This window comes from Crocuta crocuta, unplaced genomic scaffold (assembly GCF_008692635.1).
Source record: "Crocuta crocuta isolate KB4526 unplaced genomic scaffold, BGI_CrCroc_1.0 scaffold31, whole genome shotgun sequence".
NCBI lineage: Eukaryota > Metazoa > Chordata > Mammalia > Carnivora > Hyaenidae > Crocuta > Crocuta crocuta.
The window spans coordinates 14,140,492-14,156,095 of NW_027528362.1; the positions used below are offsets into that span (position 1 = coordinate 14,140,492).

A 15,604-nucleotide genomic window follows, 5' to 3' on the forward strand; every position below is an offset into this window, starting at 1 on the left:
GGCCGCCCTCGGGAGCCCAGGGACACGCGCAGCCTCGGCTCTCGGGCCTCGTAGTGCTCGTTAAAGTCCAACCTGAAGCTCAGGAACCGGAGACTCTCATCCGAGCTGGTCGTCAGCAGCACCAGGAACTGCTGCACGATGCCCTGGAAACAAGAAGAGAGGCGTCTACGTTGGTAGGGCTNACAAATACAAATGCAGGATCAATCGATTTTATTTAAAAGAACCAATACATTTTTCCTTTTTACCCAAAGTTCTGTAAGAATGTGCCGAGCTGTGAAGCCCTGATGTTAAAACAGCCAATTCTTTTTATTATTTTGTTAAAGTGTACACTCTTAGATATGCATCCCTCTAATTTTTTTACTGTTTATTTATTTGTGAGAGAGTGTAAGGGGTTGAGCGCAAGAGAGCATGAACAGGGGAGGGGCAGAGAGAGAGGGAGACACAGAATCTGAAGCAGGCTCCAGGCTCTGAGCTGTCAGCACAGAGCCCCACGCAGGGCTTGAACCCATGGACCGCGAGATCATTGACCTGAGCCGAAGTCGGAGGCTTAACCGACTGAGCCCCCAGGCGCCTTTTTATTTAAAGACAAAACCCAGTGTTACACCTTCATCTCTCCCGTGCGTTAGGAAAGAGGGCTGAACCGTAAAGCCCTCCCAGGAAAGCACAAGGTGAACACGAGGAGGGAGCCGCCTCAGGGCAGGGTCGCCGGCTCCCAGGCCGAGTCCCCTTCCTGAAGAGCAGGCAGAGTGCGGCGGTGTCACCTCCTTACCAGGGGACACGACAGAACTTTCCGGCTACAAAAACTGCCTGCTTCTCTGCAGGGCGGAGTCACTTAGTAGCACAAACCCCAGCCCTCAGGTTCCTGAGTCACGGCCAGCAGGCGTGTGTCTGTCTGAAGCAGGTGATGTTTGTCCCCAAGCCCGCAGACCTGCCTGAGGCCTTATCTGCAGAGAAGTCACCACCGAGACGCCCCATGCCATCAGTCCTTCTAAACCTCAACAGCACCTCCGTCCCTGTCCGCACTCCTGGGGACCCGGGTGTATGACACAAAGGAACGCACACCTAACGCGCCGCGGACACCCGTGTGGCTGGGAGACAGGCAGCTTCGGACACAGACTCCGAGCGATTCTGTCGCTAACACCAGCAATGGCCCCTTGTTCGGCGACCAGACAGACACGTGCCGGCACGTGAAGGTCACTGCGGGGAAACGTGGGGACAGGGCTGTGCTCAGGCTGGGAACTGCGGTCACGGCTCAGACGCAGGACGTGGCGGCAGCTGGTAACGCCCTGCTGTCTGCACAACTGAGACAAAGGGGCTTTTCTGTTAAGGAAAATAAATCCCAGTGGTCGTGATTTAGAAAGAAGATGAAGACGGTAATTTGAGTAAAACTGGGATTGTACAGATGAAGATTACTTTTCAAAACTGTATGAACTCTCAGGGGAATGTGTAAACACCCCTGTCTCTTTGAGAAATGAGCACGGGGACAGACATTTTCAAGATTTCTCTGCTGCAGACATACACTATCCTCATTAACAGGTCTGGGGGCCTGGGGGGCTACGGCACTTAAGTGTCCGACTCTCGATTTCAGCTCAGGTCATGACCAGGGTGGTGGGATCGAGCCCCACGTCAGGCTCTGTGCTGAACATGAAGTCTGCTTAAGATTCTCTGTCCCTCTCCCCTTTTTGTGTTCTCTAAAATTAAAAAAAAAAACCAAACATTTTTTTAATTAAACAAAACAAACCATATTGAGTTGACCATTAGGTATCCTTTTTTTTTTTTTTTTTAGTTTATTCATTCATTTTCAGAGAGAGAGAGCACGAGCAGGGGAGGGGCAGAGAGAGAAGGAGGGAGAGAATCCCAAGCAGGCTCCAGGCTGTCAGTGCAGAGCCTGATGCAGGGCCTGAACTCATAAACCGTGAGGCATGACCTGAGCCAAAATCAACATTTGGACACTCAACAGACTGAGCCCCGCAAGGGGCCGGCAGGTGTCCACGTTTAAGAAATGTGAATACTTACCATGTCCCCACACAGGGGTCAAGTAGGTATTTCATGATCAAAACAGCTATTTGGTGAAGACACTTTTTCACTGAACGTAACCCCATCTTTATCACCTTTAAGGAAACATATTCTCAACACCCCCGTAACAGTAGCTAACGTCACAGGAAGAGCATGTGACAAAGGACGAAGTCCTCCCCCNGAAACCAGACACCCACGAACCGGTGCCAGCTTTGTGTGAGGTCCTGAACCGCATGGAGACGTAAGCCCACAAATATGTAATTTTCAAAGGTTTCAACGTCAATGCTCGATTTTTCTTTCCCATTAGTTACCAGCAACTGAATGTAAAAATTCTCCACAAAATCTTTCACCTGTGTCTCCATCACTACAATCACACTGGCAGCAGAAGGAACCAGAAAGCAGACCCACCAGAGAGAAAAGGCAGGGCACACGGCCCCCCGCTCCCGGCTGAGCGCCCGTGCCCGGCCACCGCTGCCCCCGCCCGCCCTCCCTNGCCCGCGGCCCCCGCACGCCCTCCCGCCTCACCCCGGCCCTCCCAGAGCCCCGCCCGCCACCGGCACCACCAGCACCCTCCCGGGCCGGCATCCGGGGTCGGCCCAGCGTCCCCAAGAAGGTCACAGCCAAGACTGGGCACCGCCCAGGGTGCAGGGCGGCCCGTTCTGGCGGCAACGGTCTACCGCAGAGGCGCACAGTGCGGCTCGGGGCTGCCGTGAGCACCTGGTAGAAGTGGGTCAGTATCCGCAGCTGCGAGCACATCTTCGGTATCGATTCCCGAAACTCTTGGACCCTCCTGTTCTCTTCCTCCTCCTCCGCTGCCGTCACTCCCCAGCGGCCCTGAAGAACGGGAGGGACCAGAGTAAATAAAGCATGGGGGCGAGGGGCCGCCAGGGAGGGCCAGGCTGGCAGGCGGGGAGCGGGCGTGGGGCTGTGCTGCCGCCGAGCACGGTCACTCCTGGAGGCCGAGTGGGCGCTTGGTCGCTTTCCAATTAACAGGACACTTGGAAATACTCTCTCTCAGTACAGACGAGCGCAGGGAACCCGCTCGCGTTCAGGAGCTATGTTCTCACACCGTGTGACAGGTGGCACTTGCCATACCCGTCCAGCTAAGCGCCTCCAGCGCTCGGCAGCGATGCCGTGCCAGACCCCACACCTCCGCGTCGCTCTGCGCTTTCCTGACATGGGCAGCACGCGTGAAAGGGGAGCCGACGGGCCCAAAGTAGTGGAGCCACTGGCCCTTGACCTCGGCGGGAATGCTTCTGGCCATTTCTCCTAAGCCCGTGGATCTTTCTGCACTAGAAACAGATCTACTTCTATTTTAAAAGATTGTTCTTAATCAATGGTGAGTCTAACTAAAGGCCTTTTCTGCCGGCCTGTATAGGAATCAATGTAGGAATTTTTTTTTTTTATCAGTGAGAATATCTCACCGTAACCATGATGGAATGTGAGTTTCTCTTCTGGCTAGTCTCTCCGTGACCCTCAGGAAGCTTCAGCACAGCACCCTTCCTGTTCGGACGCAGCCCGCCGCGTGCTACCCGTGTGGTGTGAGGCTGGGGATGCAGCTGCCTGACTCCACTCGCTGACGACCCATGCCCCCCCCACACCCCGTCCTCAGCTGGGAGCTAATGGCCCCAGAAGGCGGAAGGGCTGTTTCTGGACGTTATTCTGCCCACAAGTGCCCGTGGTGAAGCCCACACCGTCCCGCTCCCTACCATACTTCTACGGCGAGTCCCCAGGGTTTACGTTACTCAGCTTCCTTCTTGCTGTGCTCTCCTTTCTGCACGCTCTGCCCTACATATTTTCACATAAATTGTAGGATCAATTTATCATTTCCTACGGGGGGAAAACTGAAGGCCTACAAACACCCCAGAACCGCCAGGATGAGAACCAGGATGGCCCGGACTCAGTTCTTCAGCTCACGGACACGAGACACCCCACTTAATCCAGGGGCCCTTCATGATCTCTGGGATGCGAGGGTTTGCAAAGGGCCACGGAGCACGCCGCGTGGGGCCTGGGGTCCGCCCAGGCTACACGGCCCCTGCGCCTTCACCTCTCTCTCAGCCCCCAGCTCCCGGCTGAGCGCCCGTGCCCGGCCACCNACTTAAAACTAAAACTAATCAAATCGTGTTAACTGAAAAACCTGTCACCTAAAAAGAAGCACCCTGAAAAAGCAAAAAATGATACAGATCATAGCAAATAAAGAAATGTCATAAACAGCCAAACTTGCTCAATAAATCTTCACAATCTAAGGTCACGAAGGACATAAACACACGTTAGTGAGGTCACTGAAAACAGCCACAAGTGCAAGATTTCAGGTCCCACGTGGACACACGCATCCAACAGCTTCAGGGAACACGGCGACGCAGAGCCCAGCACCTCCGTCACGGGGTTCCCGTGGGTGCTGTCGTTATTTACTTTCACGACAGGAGGACAGCGATGCGCCTCTGGGCTCCACATGCAGGTGGGCGCACAGGGTCAGGGAACGTCGCCTGTCGCATTCGTGATTATGTGGCAGTGAGCTCACTCTTAAACCTGGTAAGCCCCTGGTATCAAAGCCATACCTCGATCTCGTGCTGCTTCTTCTTCTCCTCGAACTGCAATCGCCTCTGTAGCTCTTCCAGAGCCGCTCTATAAATCGCATCTTGAGTGTTCTGAAGTTCGATGATCTGATCAAACACGGCTCTTAGTTGATTTAAAAGTGCCTGAACAGGAGACAAAGGTTTTTCTTTTAATGACGTGCTCATTCCTGAGTTGTCCAAAGAACACGAGTGAGCAGTAAAAAGACGTTATAAAACAAGATACCAACTCACACCCTCAAAGGGCTCTGCGCCTGTCCATTCACACGTACCGAGCACACATGGCGCGGCACGGTGTCCCGTGTCACCCGCCCCCTCAGAGCACCGCGTGCGCCACAGCGCGGCCCCAGAAGTGAGATACTCCGAGGGGCAGAAAGGAACGGAGAGCAATTCCGTCCTCTCCACTGCCCGGAGCCACACACACCTAGAGGGGACACAGGGGACAGGAGGAAGGAGGACCTTAGGGAGACAAGAAACAGATTCAGCACGGTTTTTAGAAGCCAGGTGGTAGCAGGCACGCACGGACAGTCCCACACTGCAAGCCGCCAGCGTTCGGACCCAGCGTCTCCTCACGCGGCACAGCATCCTCCACAGGCACCTGTGGGGACGGCGGGCGGGGGGGNGCCCCACGACTGAAGAGGGGGATCTACTTGACCCTCTGCCAGCTTCGAGTTTTAAAAAACCCATTAACAATTTGAAAGGAAGAAAATGTTGAAATCGTGGGGAAAAAATCGTGTTAAAACGTAACAGCCGCTCACAATTTATACAAAGCATCTAGCGAACTGGACTCAGGGCCCTCCACAACCTGACCAAGGTCCCAGGACAGCTCCTGGCGACAGTGGGGAAAGAAGAAAACGTGTCCTGAGCGTCGGGAATGAGGTACGGAGCCTGCCCATGCTCCCGGCTGACCCAGCTAGCAGCTAAGTCAGAAAAAGCAGAAAACGTACCCTGTGGAAAAGAAGAAACCCAACTGATTTTCCCTATAAAAACAGGACCTAAGGGAATCTAGAAACTGCTGGGATACAAAAGTGGATATGACAGACCAGCCAAACTGCACACGTGTAGCAACAACCCACCAGGGTCGTGCAGGGTGTTCTGGGAGAAGATGACAGACTCTACGGAGAAGCAGACGAGAAGCCCAGAAAGCAGAGGGGTGCTGAGCTCGCGGGGGGGCCCAGCCGACCGCTGCCGGAGAAGGTGTTCAGGTTAGTGGGGACGTAAGCAAGGCCACGGTCACGGCGCTGTCTGCGGATGCACCGCACCCACTCAAACACGGCCCGCGAGGGCTGCTACCCCCAGGCACAAACCTCACTACTGTGTAGCCGCCGCAGGGGTGAGGACGCCGGGATCCACGACCAACACTAGACTCACCATAAGGCTGCTCATTCTCTCGCTTAATAACAAAAAAGCAAAACAAAAGATGGGCTTGGGAGCAGCTAACTACTGTACGAGGCGACTGGGGGCTTTTTCTTCACTCGGTGTGAGGAGGCCTGTGTCAGCAGTCTGCTCGCAGAGCACGGCCTCGACCGTGTGCTCTGGGCTCCGACTGGTCAGCGGCAGAGTCGGGTGCAACTCAGGACCTTCCTCAGCAACGTGGAGGCGAGGGTCACCTGTGCACGCACGCACCCGCAGGGCTGTGCAGGCAGCAGACAGCCTCGTTCTCACAAAGGGAGGAACCAAAAATACACTGAATTTTCCTAACAGATTGTTCAACTCTGTTCTATGGATTTGGTTCCTTAAAAATCAAAACCTCTACTGATTATTTTAAATCATCGAATTAAAAGTAAAACTAGGGGCGCCTGGGTGGCTCAGTTGAGCATCCGACTTGGGCTCAGGTCACGATCTCGCAGTTCGTGAGTTCAAGCCCCACATCGGGCTCTGTGCTGACAGCTCGGAGCCTGGAGCTGCTTCGGATTCTGTGTCTCCCTCTCTCTGCCCTGCTCCCATTCATGCTCTCTGTGTCAAAAATAAATTTAAAAAGACAAACATTAAAAAAAACGTTTTAAACAGAAACCAGCAGCAAAGGGGCCATTTCAAAAATGATATTAAGTCATTAGCGCACTGACTCCTTCACGAAGGGACTCGGGACCAGCTTACGTGTGAACTTTCCACGAGCGCGAGCGGGTGTGTTACGGGTAAACATCCTCCCCTTGGCTCTGCTGTCCCTGGGAATCTTCTGGAGGCAAGACGTGTGACTGTTCCGTACACAAGTGTCGCGTGTGGGGGTGGCCTAAACCTCACGCTGCCGAACGCTGACAGCTCCTCATTTCCCGCTAGACCGAGGTTCATGTGCGTGTAACCCTCAGAAGCTCACACACCACGCCTGCCCACCTGCGATCTCCGTAACACACAGTACGGCTCTGAACCACTTAATGCAGGTAACTACCTACCACGCACGCATCAGGCTCCGTGAGGGGTGGTTTCTGTCAATGACGCCATTTGCCTCCCTCAGACCTACCCGAGAGAGGGCGTGTTGCGCCCTGTGGACAGGACAAGGCTGTGCTCGCACAGAGCATGAGGACGCACAGTGCAGGCGACATGGCCCCATGAAGTGTCCAGGGGCTCAGCTGGCGAAGGCCAGGCTCACTGACAGTGACCGAGGCCAGAAGGCCGGAGGCGCGCAGCCCTCACCTCACTCATCACACAGGTGCTTTCGGTTACTTTTGTGCCACTGTTTCAATCGACCAGCCCAAGCCTTCCACCCAGAAGCGCTGAGGGCTCTGTGTTACACAGAGGAGGGCGGTGGCAGCCAGAGTGGCACATTGCGCAGCCGTGCCGGGAATGCAGCTGCACCGAGCACGAGCCCCCAAAGCACCGCGCTCTCCTTGGGGGGCTGCTGGCTTAGCTGAATGCAGCCTCCACGAGCCCATAACTCGTCGGAAGTCACCCATTTAGTGTAAAAATGTGCCTGACGTTTTGGCTCTTTCGTCATAATAAATTTGTTTCAACTGAAAACGTGTTCCCTGCTTCCCCAGATGTCCAAATAAAATAAAAACTCCAGAAGGTTTGGCCACGTGAACAACCACTTTCAGTACAGGGGCCCACAGGGAAGCGACACCAGTAACTGAGCCGGGGTCACGTAACCAACGGAACACACAGAGTTCAGCTTAGAGTTCGTCTAGACAAACACCCTGTTTTCTGACTCGTGCAGCCAGACGCTGTCTCCATGAAGGCACACACAGGAACGGCCCCCGTCCCTAGAGCGCGCGAGAAGGCACAGCCCCCACTCACACGTCCTCACGCCCTCTCCTCAACTTGTAGGCTGCACCACACAGCCACTGCTCGTGGTTCACCTGTGTCTTCTGAGCCCCACGAGAGGATGTGGGCGTGTGAGAGCACTCAGGTAGATGGGTGAGAATACATGGGCGGATGAGAGCACACGGGCAAGTGTGAGCACACAGGCGGGTGTGAGCACACAGGTGGGTGAGAGCACACGAGTAGGTGAGAGCACACAAGCAGGTGAGAGCACACAGGCAGGTGTGAGCACAGGGTGCATGAGAGCACACGGGCAGGTGAGAGTACATGAGTAAGTGAGAGCACACGGGCAGGTGAGAGCACAGGGGCGGGTGAGACCACATGGGCAGTGAGAGCACACGGTCAAGTGTGAGCACACGGCAGGCGTGATCACACAGTCAGGTGTGAGCACACAGGTGGGTGAGAGCACACGAGTAGGTGAGAGCACACAGGCAGGTGAGAGCACACAGGCAGGTGTGAGCACAGGGGTAGGTTAGAGCACGGGGGTGAGAGCACGTGCTGTACCAGCTTCATACACATCTCGGAGTGTGTTCTCGTTCTGACTCTGATTGGAAACGGTCCACCTTGAACACCAAATGATAAGTTACCACTAATGTGGGCACGTGGCCGTCTCTAATATGTCCCTGTGACCGGAGCCCGCCACGAGGCCACGCTACTCATCTCGTGTAGGCGTGTCCGTCTTACCCTGGAGTCGGCGTCCAGCAGGCAGCGGGAGATGATGGTGTCCAGGAACACCTCGTGCGCCGCGATGATGTGGTCCAGGTCCTGGGCCTGCTGCACCTTATTCCACAGCTCATCCCAGGAGCACTCAAGCACCTAGGAAACGACGTGAGACTCGGGACCAGGTCATGTCTTCCTGGTGTAGGGCCCCTGACAAAAGTCACCACACAAAACCGTAAGACGCGACTAATCTAAAGTCACAGGGCGCTCAGGAAGTACCTCGAACGTGATGTAATACTGCATCTGGTGGATGAAGTGGACCATCTCGGACGCCAGGATGTGGCAGTGGTGCAGCACCCCGGAGAACTCTGCAAGAGAGCCACCGAGCTGCGGTCACGAGCGCGCACCACGTTCGGACACACCCCCTCCCGCCCGTTCGTCTGCAATCTCGCTTTCAAAAACGAAGAATCACTGGCTTTAACTCTTAACCCCTTAAAATAGGGAGCAGTCTTTCCGTGATCGATTTCCATGCCATCCAAGCTACGCAAGGGTTCAGCCACCTGATCAACAGCATCTCATTACTTTACAGAGAGCAAGGACCTGATAAGGAACAGCATAAAACAAAAGAACTGCATCTGAAAATTGAGTAGACAAATTTTGTTTCACTAGTGTGAACACGCGCTCAATTCTGTGGCTTCTTTCCAACACGTGTGGCTGCTGCTGCCGGCAATCTGGAGACAAAAGTGACATTTCCTGAAGGGCCCGAATGGGACCTCGTCACCAAAGAGACGCGTGAACTGGGAGGGACATGGGCCCGAGCCCAGACTCTGCTTCTGTTCTTTGCCAAGGTTATAAAACCATCAAAAAGCTTGAAGGTCACCACAGAAGAGCCGTTCTCCACCCACACTCTCAATTTTCCGTTCCAAGCCCCAAGCAGAGGGCTGGGGGTGCCGCGGCGGAGGAGGGTTCGGTCAGTGGGACCATCAGAGGAATGGTTTAGGCACATTTATTTTTGTTTCCACCCCGGATGCCTTTAATTGCGTAGTGAAGAGTCACCGCTGCAGTTATTCGAGAAGCCCTCCCCGTCCCTTCTTCGTACGAGAGTACTGAGGAGGTGAACACGCCGCGTGGAAGGGCAGTGGTGCTGCACTCCTTTCTCCAGGTTAAGGGGTACGTGACGCATGGGGGCGCGGCCGGCCTGGGTCAGCATGCAGGCCCCCTCGGGGGACGAGCCCGTGCTCCGAACCCGCCGACGCCTTCCCTGCCGGCGGGAGCCCGCGGCCCGTGGCCGTGCCAACAGTGCCGTGAAGAACGGGGACCGTGAGCCTGGGAAGCCCTTGGTCAGCGACCTCCCAGCGGGGCCAAGACGTCTGTCTCCTAGTCCCAGCCGTTTGCCCACACTGCTGCCCGCGTAACAGAGCTGACACAACGCTGTTTCAAGGGGGCCTCGCCCATACGACGGTGTAAGCGAGCTTCTAGAGGAAACGACCTGCATTTACAGCTCCGCTCTGGGCTGTGCCCCCTCCCCCACCGCCCCTCCCCGGACACCTGTGTACTCACACCTGCACCACACATATGGTCCTTCACACGGCATCTGGGACAGCGCCCAAGTCTTACTGTGATGCCGAGTCTCTGGGTCCTCCCTCTAGTGCACCTGCGCCGTGTCCGGACACGTGCCACTCTGTACGGACCCAAGTGACAGCCGTCCGCTTGTCCTACAGCCTTGTGAGAAGGCGTCTCCGCGTCCCAACACTCCCCTCCACACTGCTCTCCACAGAGAGGCTAACGTCAATGACGGACGGCAGATTCCATCGCCTGTCCCGAGGGACGTGCACGAAGGCGGGGAGCAGGCCCCGGTGTGCTACGGGGGCACAGAGATCCGTGGCACCCCCGCCCCCGCCCCCAGTCCGTGTGCTACACGAACGGGAAAGCTCAGCGGAATGAGCATGCGGGTGTGACTGCTCTTGTCTCCAGCTCTGGGGGTCCCTTAGGGTGTCTGCACTGGGGTCCCGTCCGCCATCAATCCAGCAGTCCTTGGATAACGTGCTGGCTTTTAGTTGCACCTTAAACGACTTTGCGAACACGGTCTACATGTCACACGTGAACTCATAAACCAGGAAGTCGGTCGGGCTTCACACAGCTGACAACATGGTGCCCCTGTCACTGACTCCACTTCATGGCCCGGAGTGACCTGGTGCACGATTTCTCCACTGCCAACTTACGAAACTCTCCCGTGTCCCGAGTTGCACTGGCGCTGACCTCAAATTCCTGGCTTTGCATCTCGGCTAGTCATCCACACAGCCCGGAAACCCTGGGCTCCCCGTGCCTTCCTGGCCTCCTGCTGCAGCGGCTTCCCGCCCGCCGCCTCTGCCCTGCGTCACCCCTGCTCACGGCGTCTACACCCTCATCTCTCACCACTCACAGCGTCTACACTCTCATCTCTCGCTGATTCCACAGCCCCCAGCGTCACCCCCACGCACACCACCTACACCCTCATCTCTAGTTCAGATCTGTCTCAGGCTACAAATCAATCCCACAGATGCATCACATAGATTCTTAAAAACACCTCATATTATCATATCTAAAATGGAAGCATTACCCCCAAAGGTGCCCCCCCAGCTCCAGGCAGGGCCCAATCACCCTGCCCTGTGCCCCAGAGCTCCATCAAGTCCATGCACGACCCCTGACCCCGCTGCTGCATCCACCAGGCATCCACCATGGCCACCTCCCCACAGGATCGCCAACCTCCAACCTTGCCTGTGATACCCATTTTCCTCACTGACACTAGAGGGGCTTTCAGAGCCAAACAAGTCCAAGCATGTCCCACACCCTTGAAAAATATTTAAAGCAACTTCAGGGGCGCCTGGGAGGCTCAGTCGGTTGAGCGTCTGACTTCGGCTCAGGTCATGATCTCACGGTTCCTGAGTTTGAGCCCCGCATCGGGCTCTGTGCTGACAGCAAGCTCAGAGCCTGGAGCCTGTTTCGGATTCTGTGTCTCCCTCTCTCTCTGACCCTCCCCTGCTCACACTCTTTCTCAAAACTAAACATAAAAATATAAATTAAAAAAATAAAACATAATTAAAATATAAATACTTGTATTTTTATGATTGGCCCACAAATAATCCAAAAAACAAAGCCAACACTTGTACAAGGTCCAAAACCACATAAACACAAGGCATCTCTCCCCCTCCCCCCACCCCTCCATGAGAAGCAGTTTCCTGCCCGAAATCAGGAGTGAGGGGTCTCGCCCGTGGCTGATCACTACAGGGCAGGCGGGAACCCCCTCCCCCAGGCTCTGGAAGGGCTGCCCCCGTGCCCCCCAGCTCTAGAAGCGCTGGACCTGCTGTGGGGGCATCTGCAGTGGGAGGCACTTACTGACCTGGAGACGTGCCTTCAACGGCGTACAGGGTCATTAAAATTAAACCAAGTTTCTTTATTTTTAAAGNAGGTCATGATCTCACGGTTCCTGAGTTTGAGCCCCGCATCGGGCTCTGTGCTGACAGCAAGCTCAGAGCCTGGAGCCTGTTTCGGATTCTGTGTCTCCCTCTCTCTCTGACCCTCCCCTGCTCACACTCTTTCTCAAAACTAAACATAAAAATATAAATTAAAAAAATAAAACATAATTAAAATATAAATACTTGTATTTTTATGATTGGCCCACAAATAATCCAAAAAACAAAGCCAACACTTGTACAAGGTCCAAAACCACATAAACACAAGGCATCTCTCCCCCTCCCCCCACCCCTCCATGAGAAGCAGTTTCCTGCCCGAAATCAGGAGTGAGGGGTCTCGCCCGTGGCTGATCACTACAGGGCAGGCGGGAACCCCCTCCCCCAGGCTCTGGAAGGGCTGCCCCCGTGCCCCCCAGCTCTAGAAGCGCTGGACCTGCTGTGGGGGCATCTGCAGTGGGAGGCACTTACTGACCTGGAGACGTGCCTTCAACGGCGTACAGGGTCATTAAAATTAAACCAAGTTTCTTTATTTTTAAAGATCCTAATACACTTTCTTCACAATTGCAAACCACCTCCTTCAACCTGTATTGATAACTGACGTTACTATATTCAAAAAGGACTATCAAATTACCCATCTGATTACTTTCTCAAGGCTAAGACTTCAAAGAGCTGGGGAAGAACCAGGGTTTCTCCTGCCTCCTGTGTTCGGAATCCCCACTCACCACACAGGGGCCCCTGCAAGCACCTTCTGCTGTCACCGCGCCCCCAGGCAGGCGGCAGTGATGCCTGCACAGGCGCCCTCCAGAGGCAGCTGTGGGACGTGTGTTACACAGCCCAGGAAGTAAGACTGTGGACATCCCACCCGCCATGAGGAAACTGAGGCAGAAGACCAGGAAATCAGCCGTGGCCACGGCCTGGTGCTGACGGGCTACGCGCTGACCCGGGCAATGCCACTCAACACAAGCCTGACCTTGAGAACTTCTGATAAATGTGTAGTTACTGAGGAGTAGCTACTCATCTGCCTGTACAAAAATGGTACACACACAGGGAAACTTTAAAAATACCCACTCGACTTTTAAGTAATCATTTCTGCAGGGCTGGGACACTGTGGACATTCAGATGAGCCACTGTTACATTAAAAAGAGAAGAAAGAGAAGCCGCTGCCACTCATCCTGGCAGAATGCCACAGCAGTCCCGTCCTGACAGGTCTCCCTCGCACGAGGCCCCCCCCATGTCCACCACCCTCCATTTCATTTCTTACAAGGACCAAAAAGGAGATCATTTTAATACCACCCTCTGGGGAGGAAGGGACATCCATTTTCTCTCTTCCCTCAACACACAAAGGTTGAGAATGGGTATAAGCTCATTTGGGCGCCTGGGTGGCTCAGCCGGTTAGGCATCTGACTTAGGCTCATGATCTCCCAGGTTCATGGATTCGAGCCCCATGTTGGGCTCTGTGCTGACAGCTCGGAGCCTGGAGCTGCTTCAGATTCTGTCTCCTTCTCTCTCTACCCCTCCCCTGCTCATGTTCTGTCTCTCTCCCTGTCAAAAGTAAATAAATGTTAAAAAAATTTTTTTAGGGGCACCTGGGTGGCTTAGCTGGTTAAGCGTCCAACTTTCGCTTAGGTCATGATCTCGCGTTTCATGGGTTCGAGCCCCGCGTCGGGCTCTGTGCTGACTGCCAGCTCAGAGCCTGGAGCCTGTTTCGGTCTGTGACTCCCTCTCTCTCTGACCCTCCCCTGCTCACACTGTCTCTCTCTCTCTCTCCTAGAAATAAATAAAACATTAAAAAAAAAAAAATTTTTTTTTTAAAATTTTTTTTTAAAATACATGCTCATTTACCTATTTCCTTTTTTTATATATTACTTTAAACAAAAATTTAGTTGCCGCCAATTGTGATACTTTTTTACATTTATTGAATCCAATAACAAAAAAACTCCATACCAATAGAACCAAATCTTTAAACGATTTTGGTATCAAAAACTGCTTTCCATCCAGCTAACTGACAAATATACAAAAACAGGCATAAACATCTTGGTAGACACTATCAAAAACTCCTATATAAAGCAAATCATTTTCTTTTTGTTTTGTTTTTTTACTTTTTTAATTTTTTTTAAAATTTATTTCTGAGAGATTGAGACAGAGAGAGAGAGAGAGAGACCACGCGCGCGCACACGCTTGAGCAGGGGAGGGTCAGAGAGAGAGGGAGACACAGAATCTGAAACAGGCTCCAGGCTCTGAGCTGTCAGCACAGAGCCCAACGCGGGGCTCGAACCCACAAACTGTGAGATCATGACCTGAGCCGAAGTTGGAGGATTAACTGACTGAGCCCCCCAGGCGCCCCCATCTCCCTTTAGAGACACACTGTTGAAATACTTTCTCAAAGGTTTTGACCAAATGAATTTCAATGTGAAAATTTCAACAGTATTGATAACTACAGTTATTTAATATTTGTAACATTAAAATAAACCTGACTATCTAAGAAGTTTTACCACAGCTTTTAATTGTAAAATAATATAAAATACTTTCACGTCATGGTTTATGAGCCAAAACAAATATTAAAGTGAATCCCAAACAGATTTTAATCAAAACACTAAGTGAACTTTAAATGAGCCAGTGACTTATTAAATAGCTTTCCTTCCTTAAAAAAAAAAAAGTCCGTATGTGAATAGCAGAGTGAGAACAAATGTAATTCTGAAAGAAACTTCATGGTCTGAAAAATCTAACTTGATTCAACTTTCTTTCTAATTTGCAGGAAGTCAAGATGAGCAGTATCACAAAGGAGACTCCTGACAAAAGCCCAATCCANTGCAGGCACGAAGGCCCCCATGGCTATGCAGGTTTACCTGGCATGTTCCTCAGGAGCTTGGCGTTGCACATGTGGCTCTTGCGGATGTCCGTGAGGATGTACTCCATCCGCTTCGCCCTCCAGAGGAAGTTAAACACCCTCAGGTAATGGCTCATGCACTCCCGCGTGAACACCTGCACAGAGGCACAGGACAGGCTGATAGCGCTCTGACCTAAGGCGACCCAGGGACCTTCCCATGACAGGGCTCAGCCTTTCTGCTGCACTTTTTCTGAAGTGCAAAGAAAAGCCAGAGAACACACAATCGACTCTCATAAATTCTCAGCATGACAATAAGCAACTAGACGTTTCAGGAAAGTCTCATCAAACGCAAGTACAGCGACGATCTGTGTGTTAAGCAGCACGTCGGGCAAACTCACAACGACGGAAGATGTTTCGGTACCACTTTCACAGACTGAGAGACGGAGTCTAGGGTCACACAGCCAGTAAGCGGTGTCTGAGGACTTGTAAACGCCGTCTAAACCCAGTCAGAAATGTGGACGCTCAACCCGCCGTGCAGCAGGTGTCTTCCACCCCCACCCGCCCAGAGGGACAGGGGAGGCTGGTAAATCTCAAGCCAGGTGGGACTAGAAGATCTGCAGTCTGTAAAGAGGCCTCCAGGCTGTTTTACCACCGGCATCTGCTGCTTGTGAAGCCAGTTCCCTGCAAATGGATGGTGGTCTCATGCCCTGGGGGCAGGGGTTGGGGAGCTTCCCTCCCTCAGGGCCACACTTAGCAGATAAGAAGAGGGGACACCTGTTAAGTAAGAATGTCAGACGAATCACAAAAAAATCGTCTAGTAA

General features: G+C 53.3%; 1 protein-coding gene across 1 annotated transcript in view; it reads right to left on the reverse strand.

Annotated features, from left to right (window-relative positions):
- TUBGCP3 (tubulin gamma complex component 3) overlaps positions 1-15,604 on the reverse strand; it is a 66,530-nt gene that overhangs the window by 1,938 nt on the left and 48,988 nt on the right. The window contains exons 17-22 of the mRNA XM_077754009.1: positions 14,803-14,938; positions 8,784-8,872; positions 8,529-8,660; positions 4,575-4,715; positions 2,734-2,850; positions 4-143 (exon numbers count right to left, since the gene is read on the reverse strand). Of these exons, the coding sequence (XP_077610135.1) occupies positions 4-143; positions 2,734-2,850; positions 4,575-4,715; positions 8,529-8,660; positions 8,784-8,872; positions 14,803-14,938 (755 nt within the window). The remainder of the gene's footprint in view (positions 1-3; positions 144-2,733; positions 2,851-4,574; positions 4,716-8,528; positions 8,661-8,783; positions 8,873-14,802; positions 14,939-15,604) is intronic.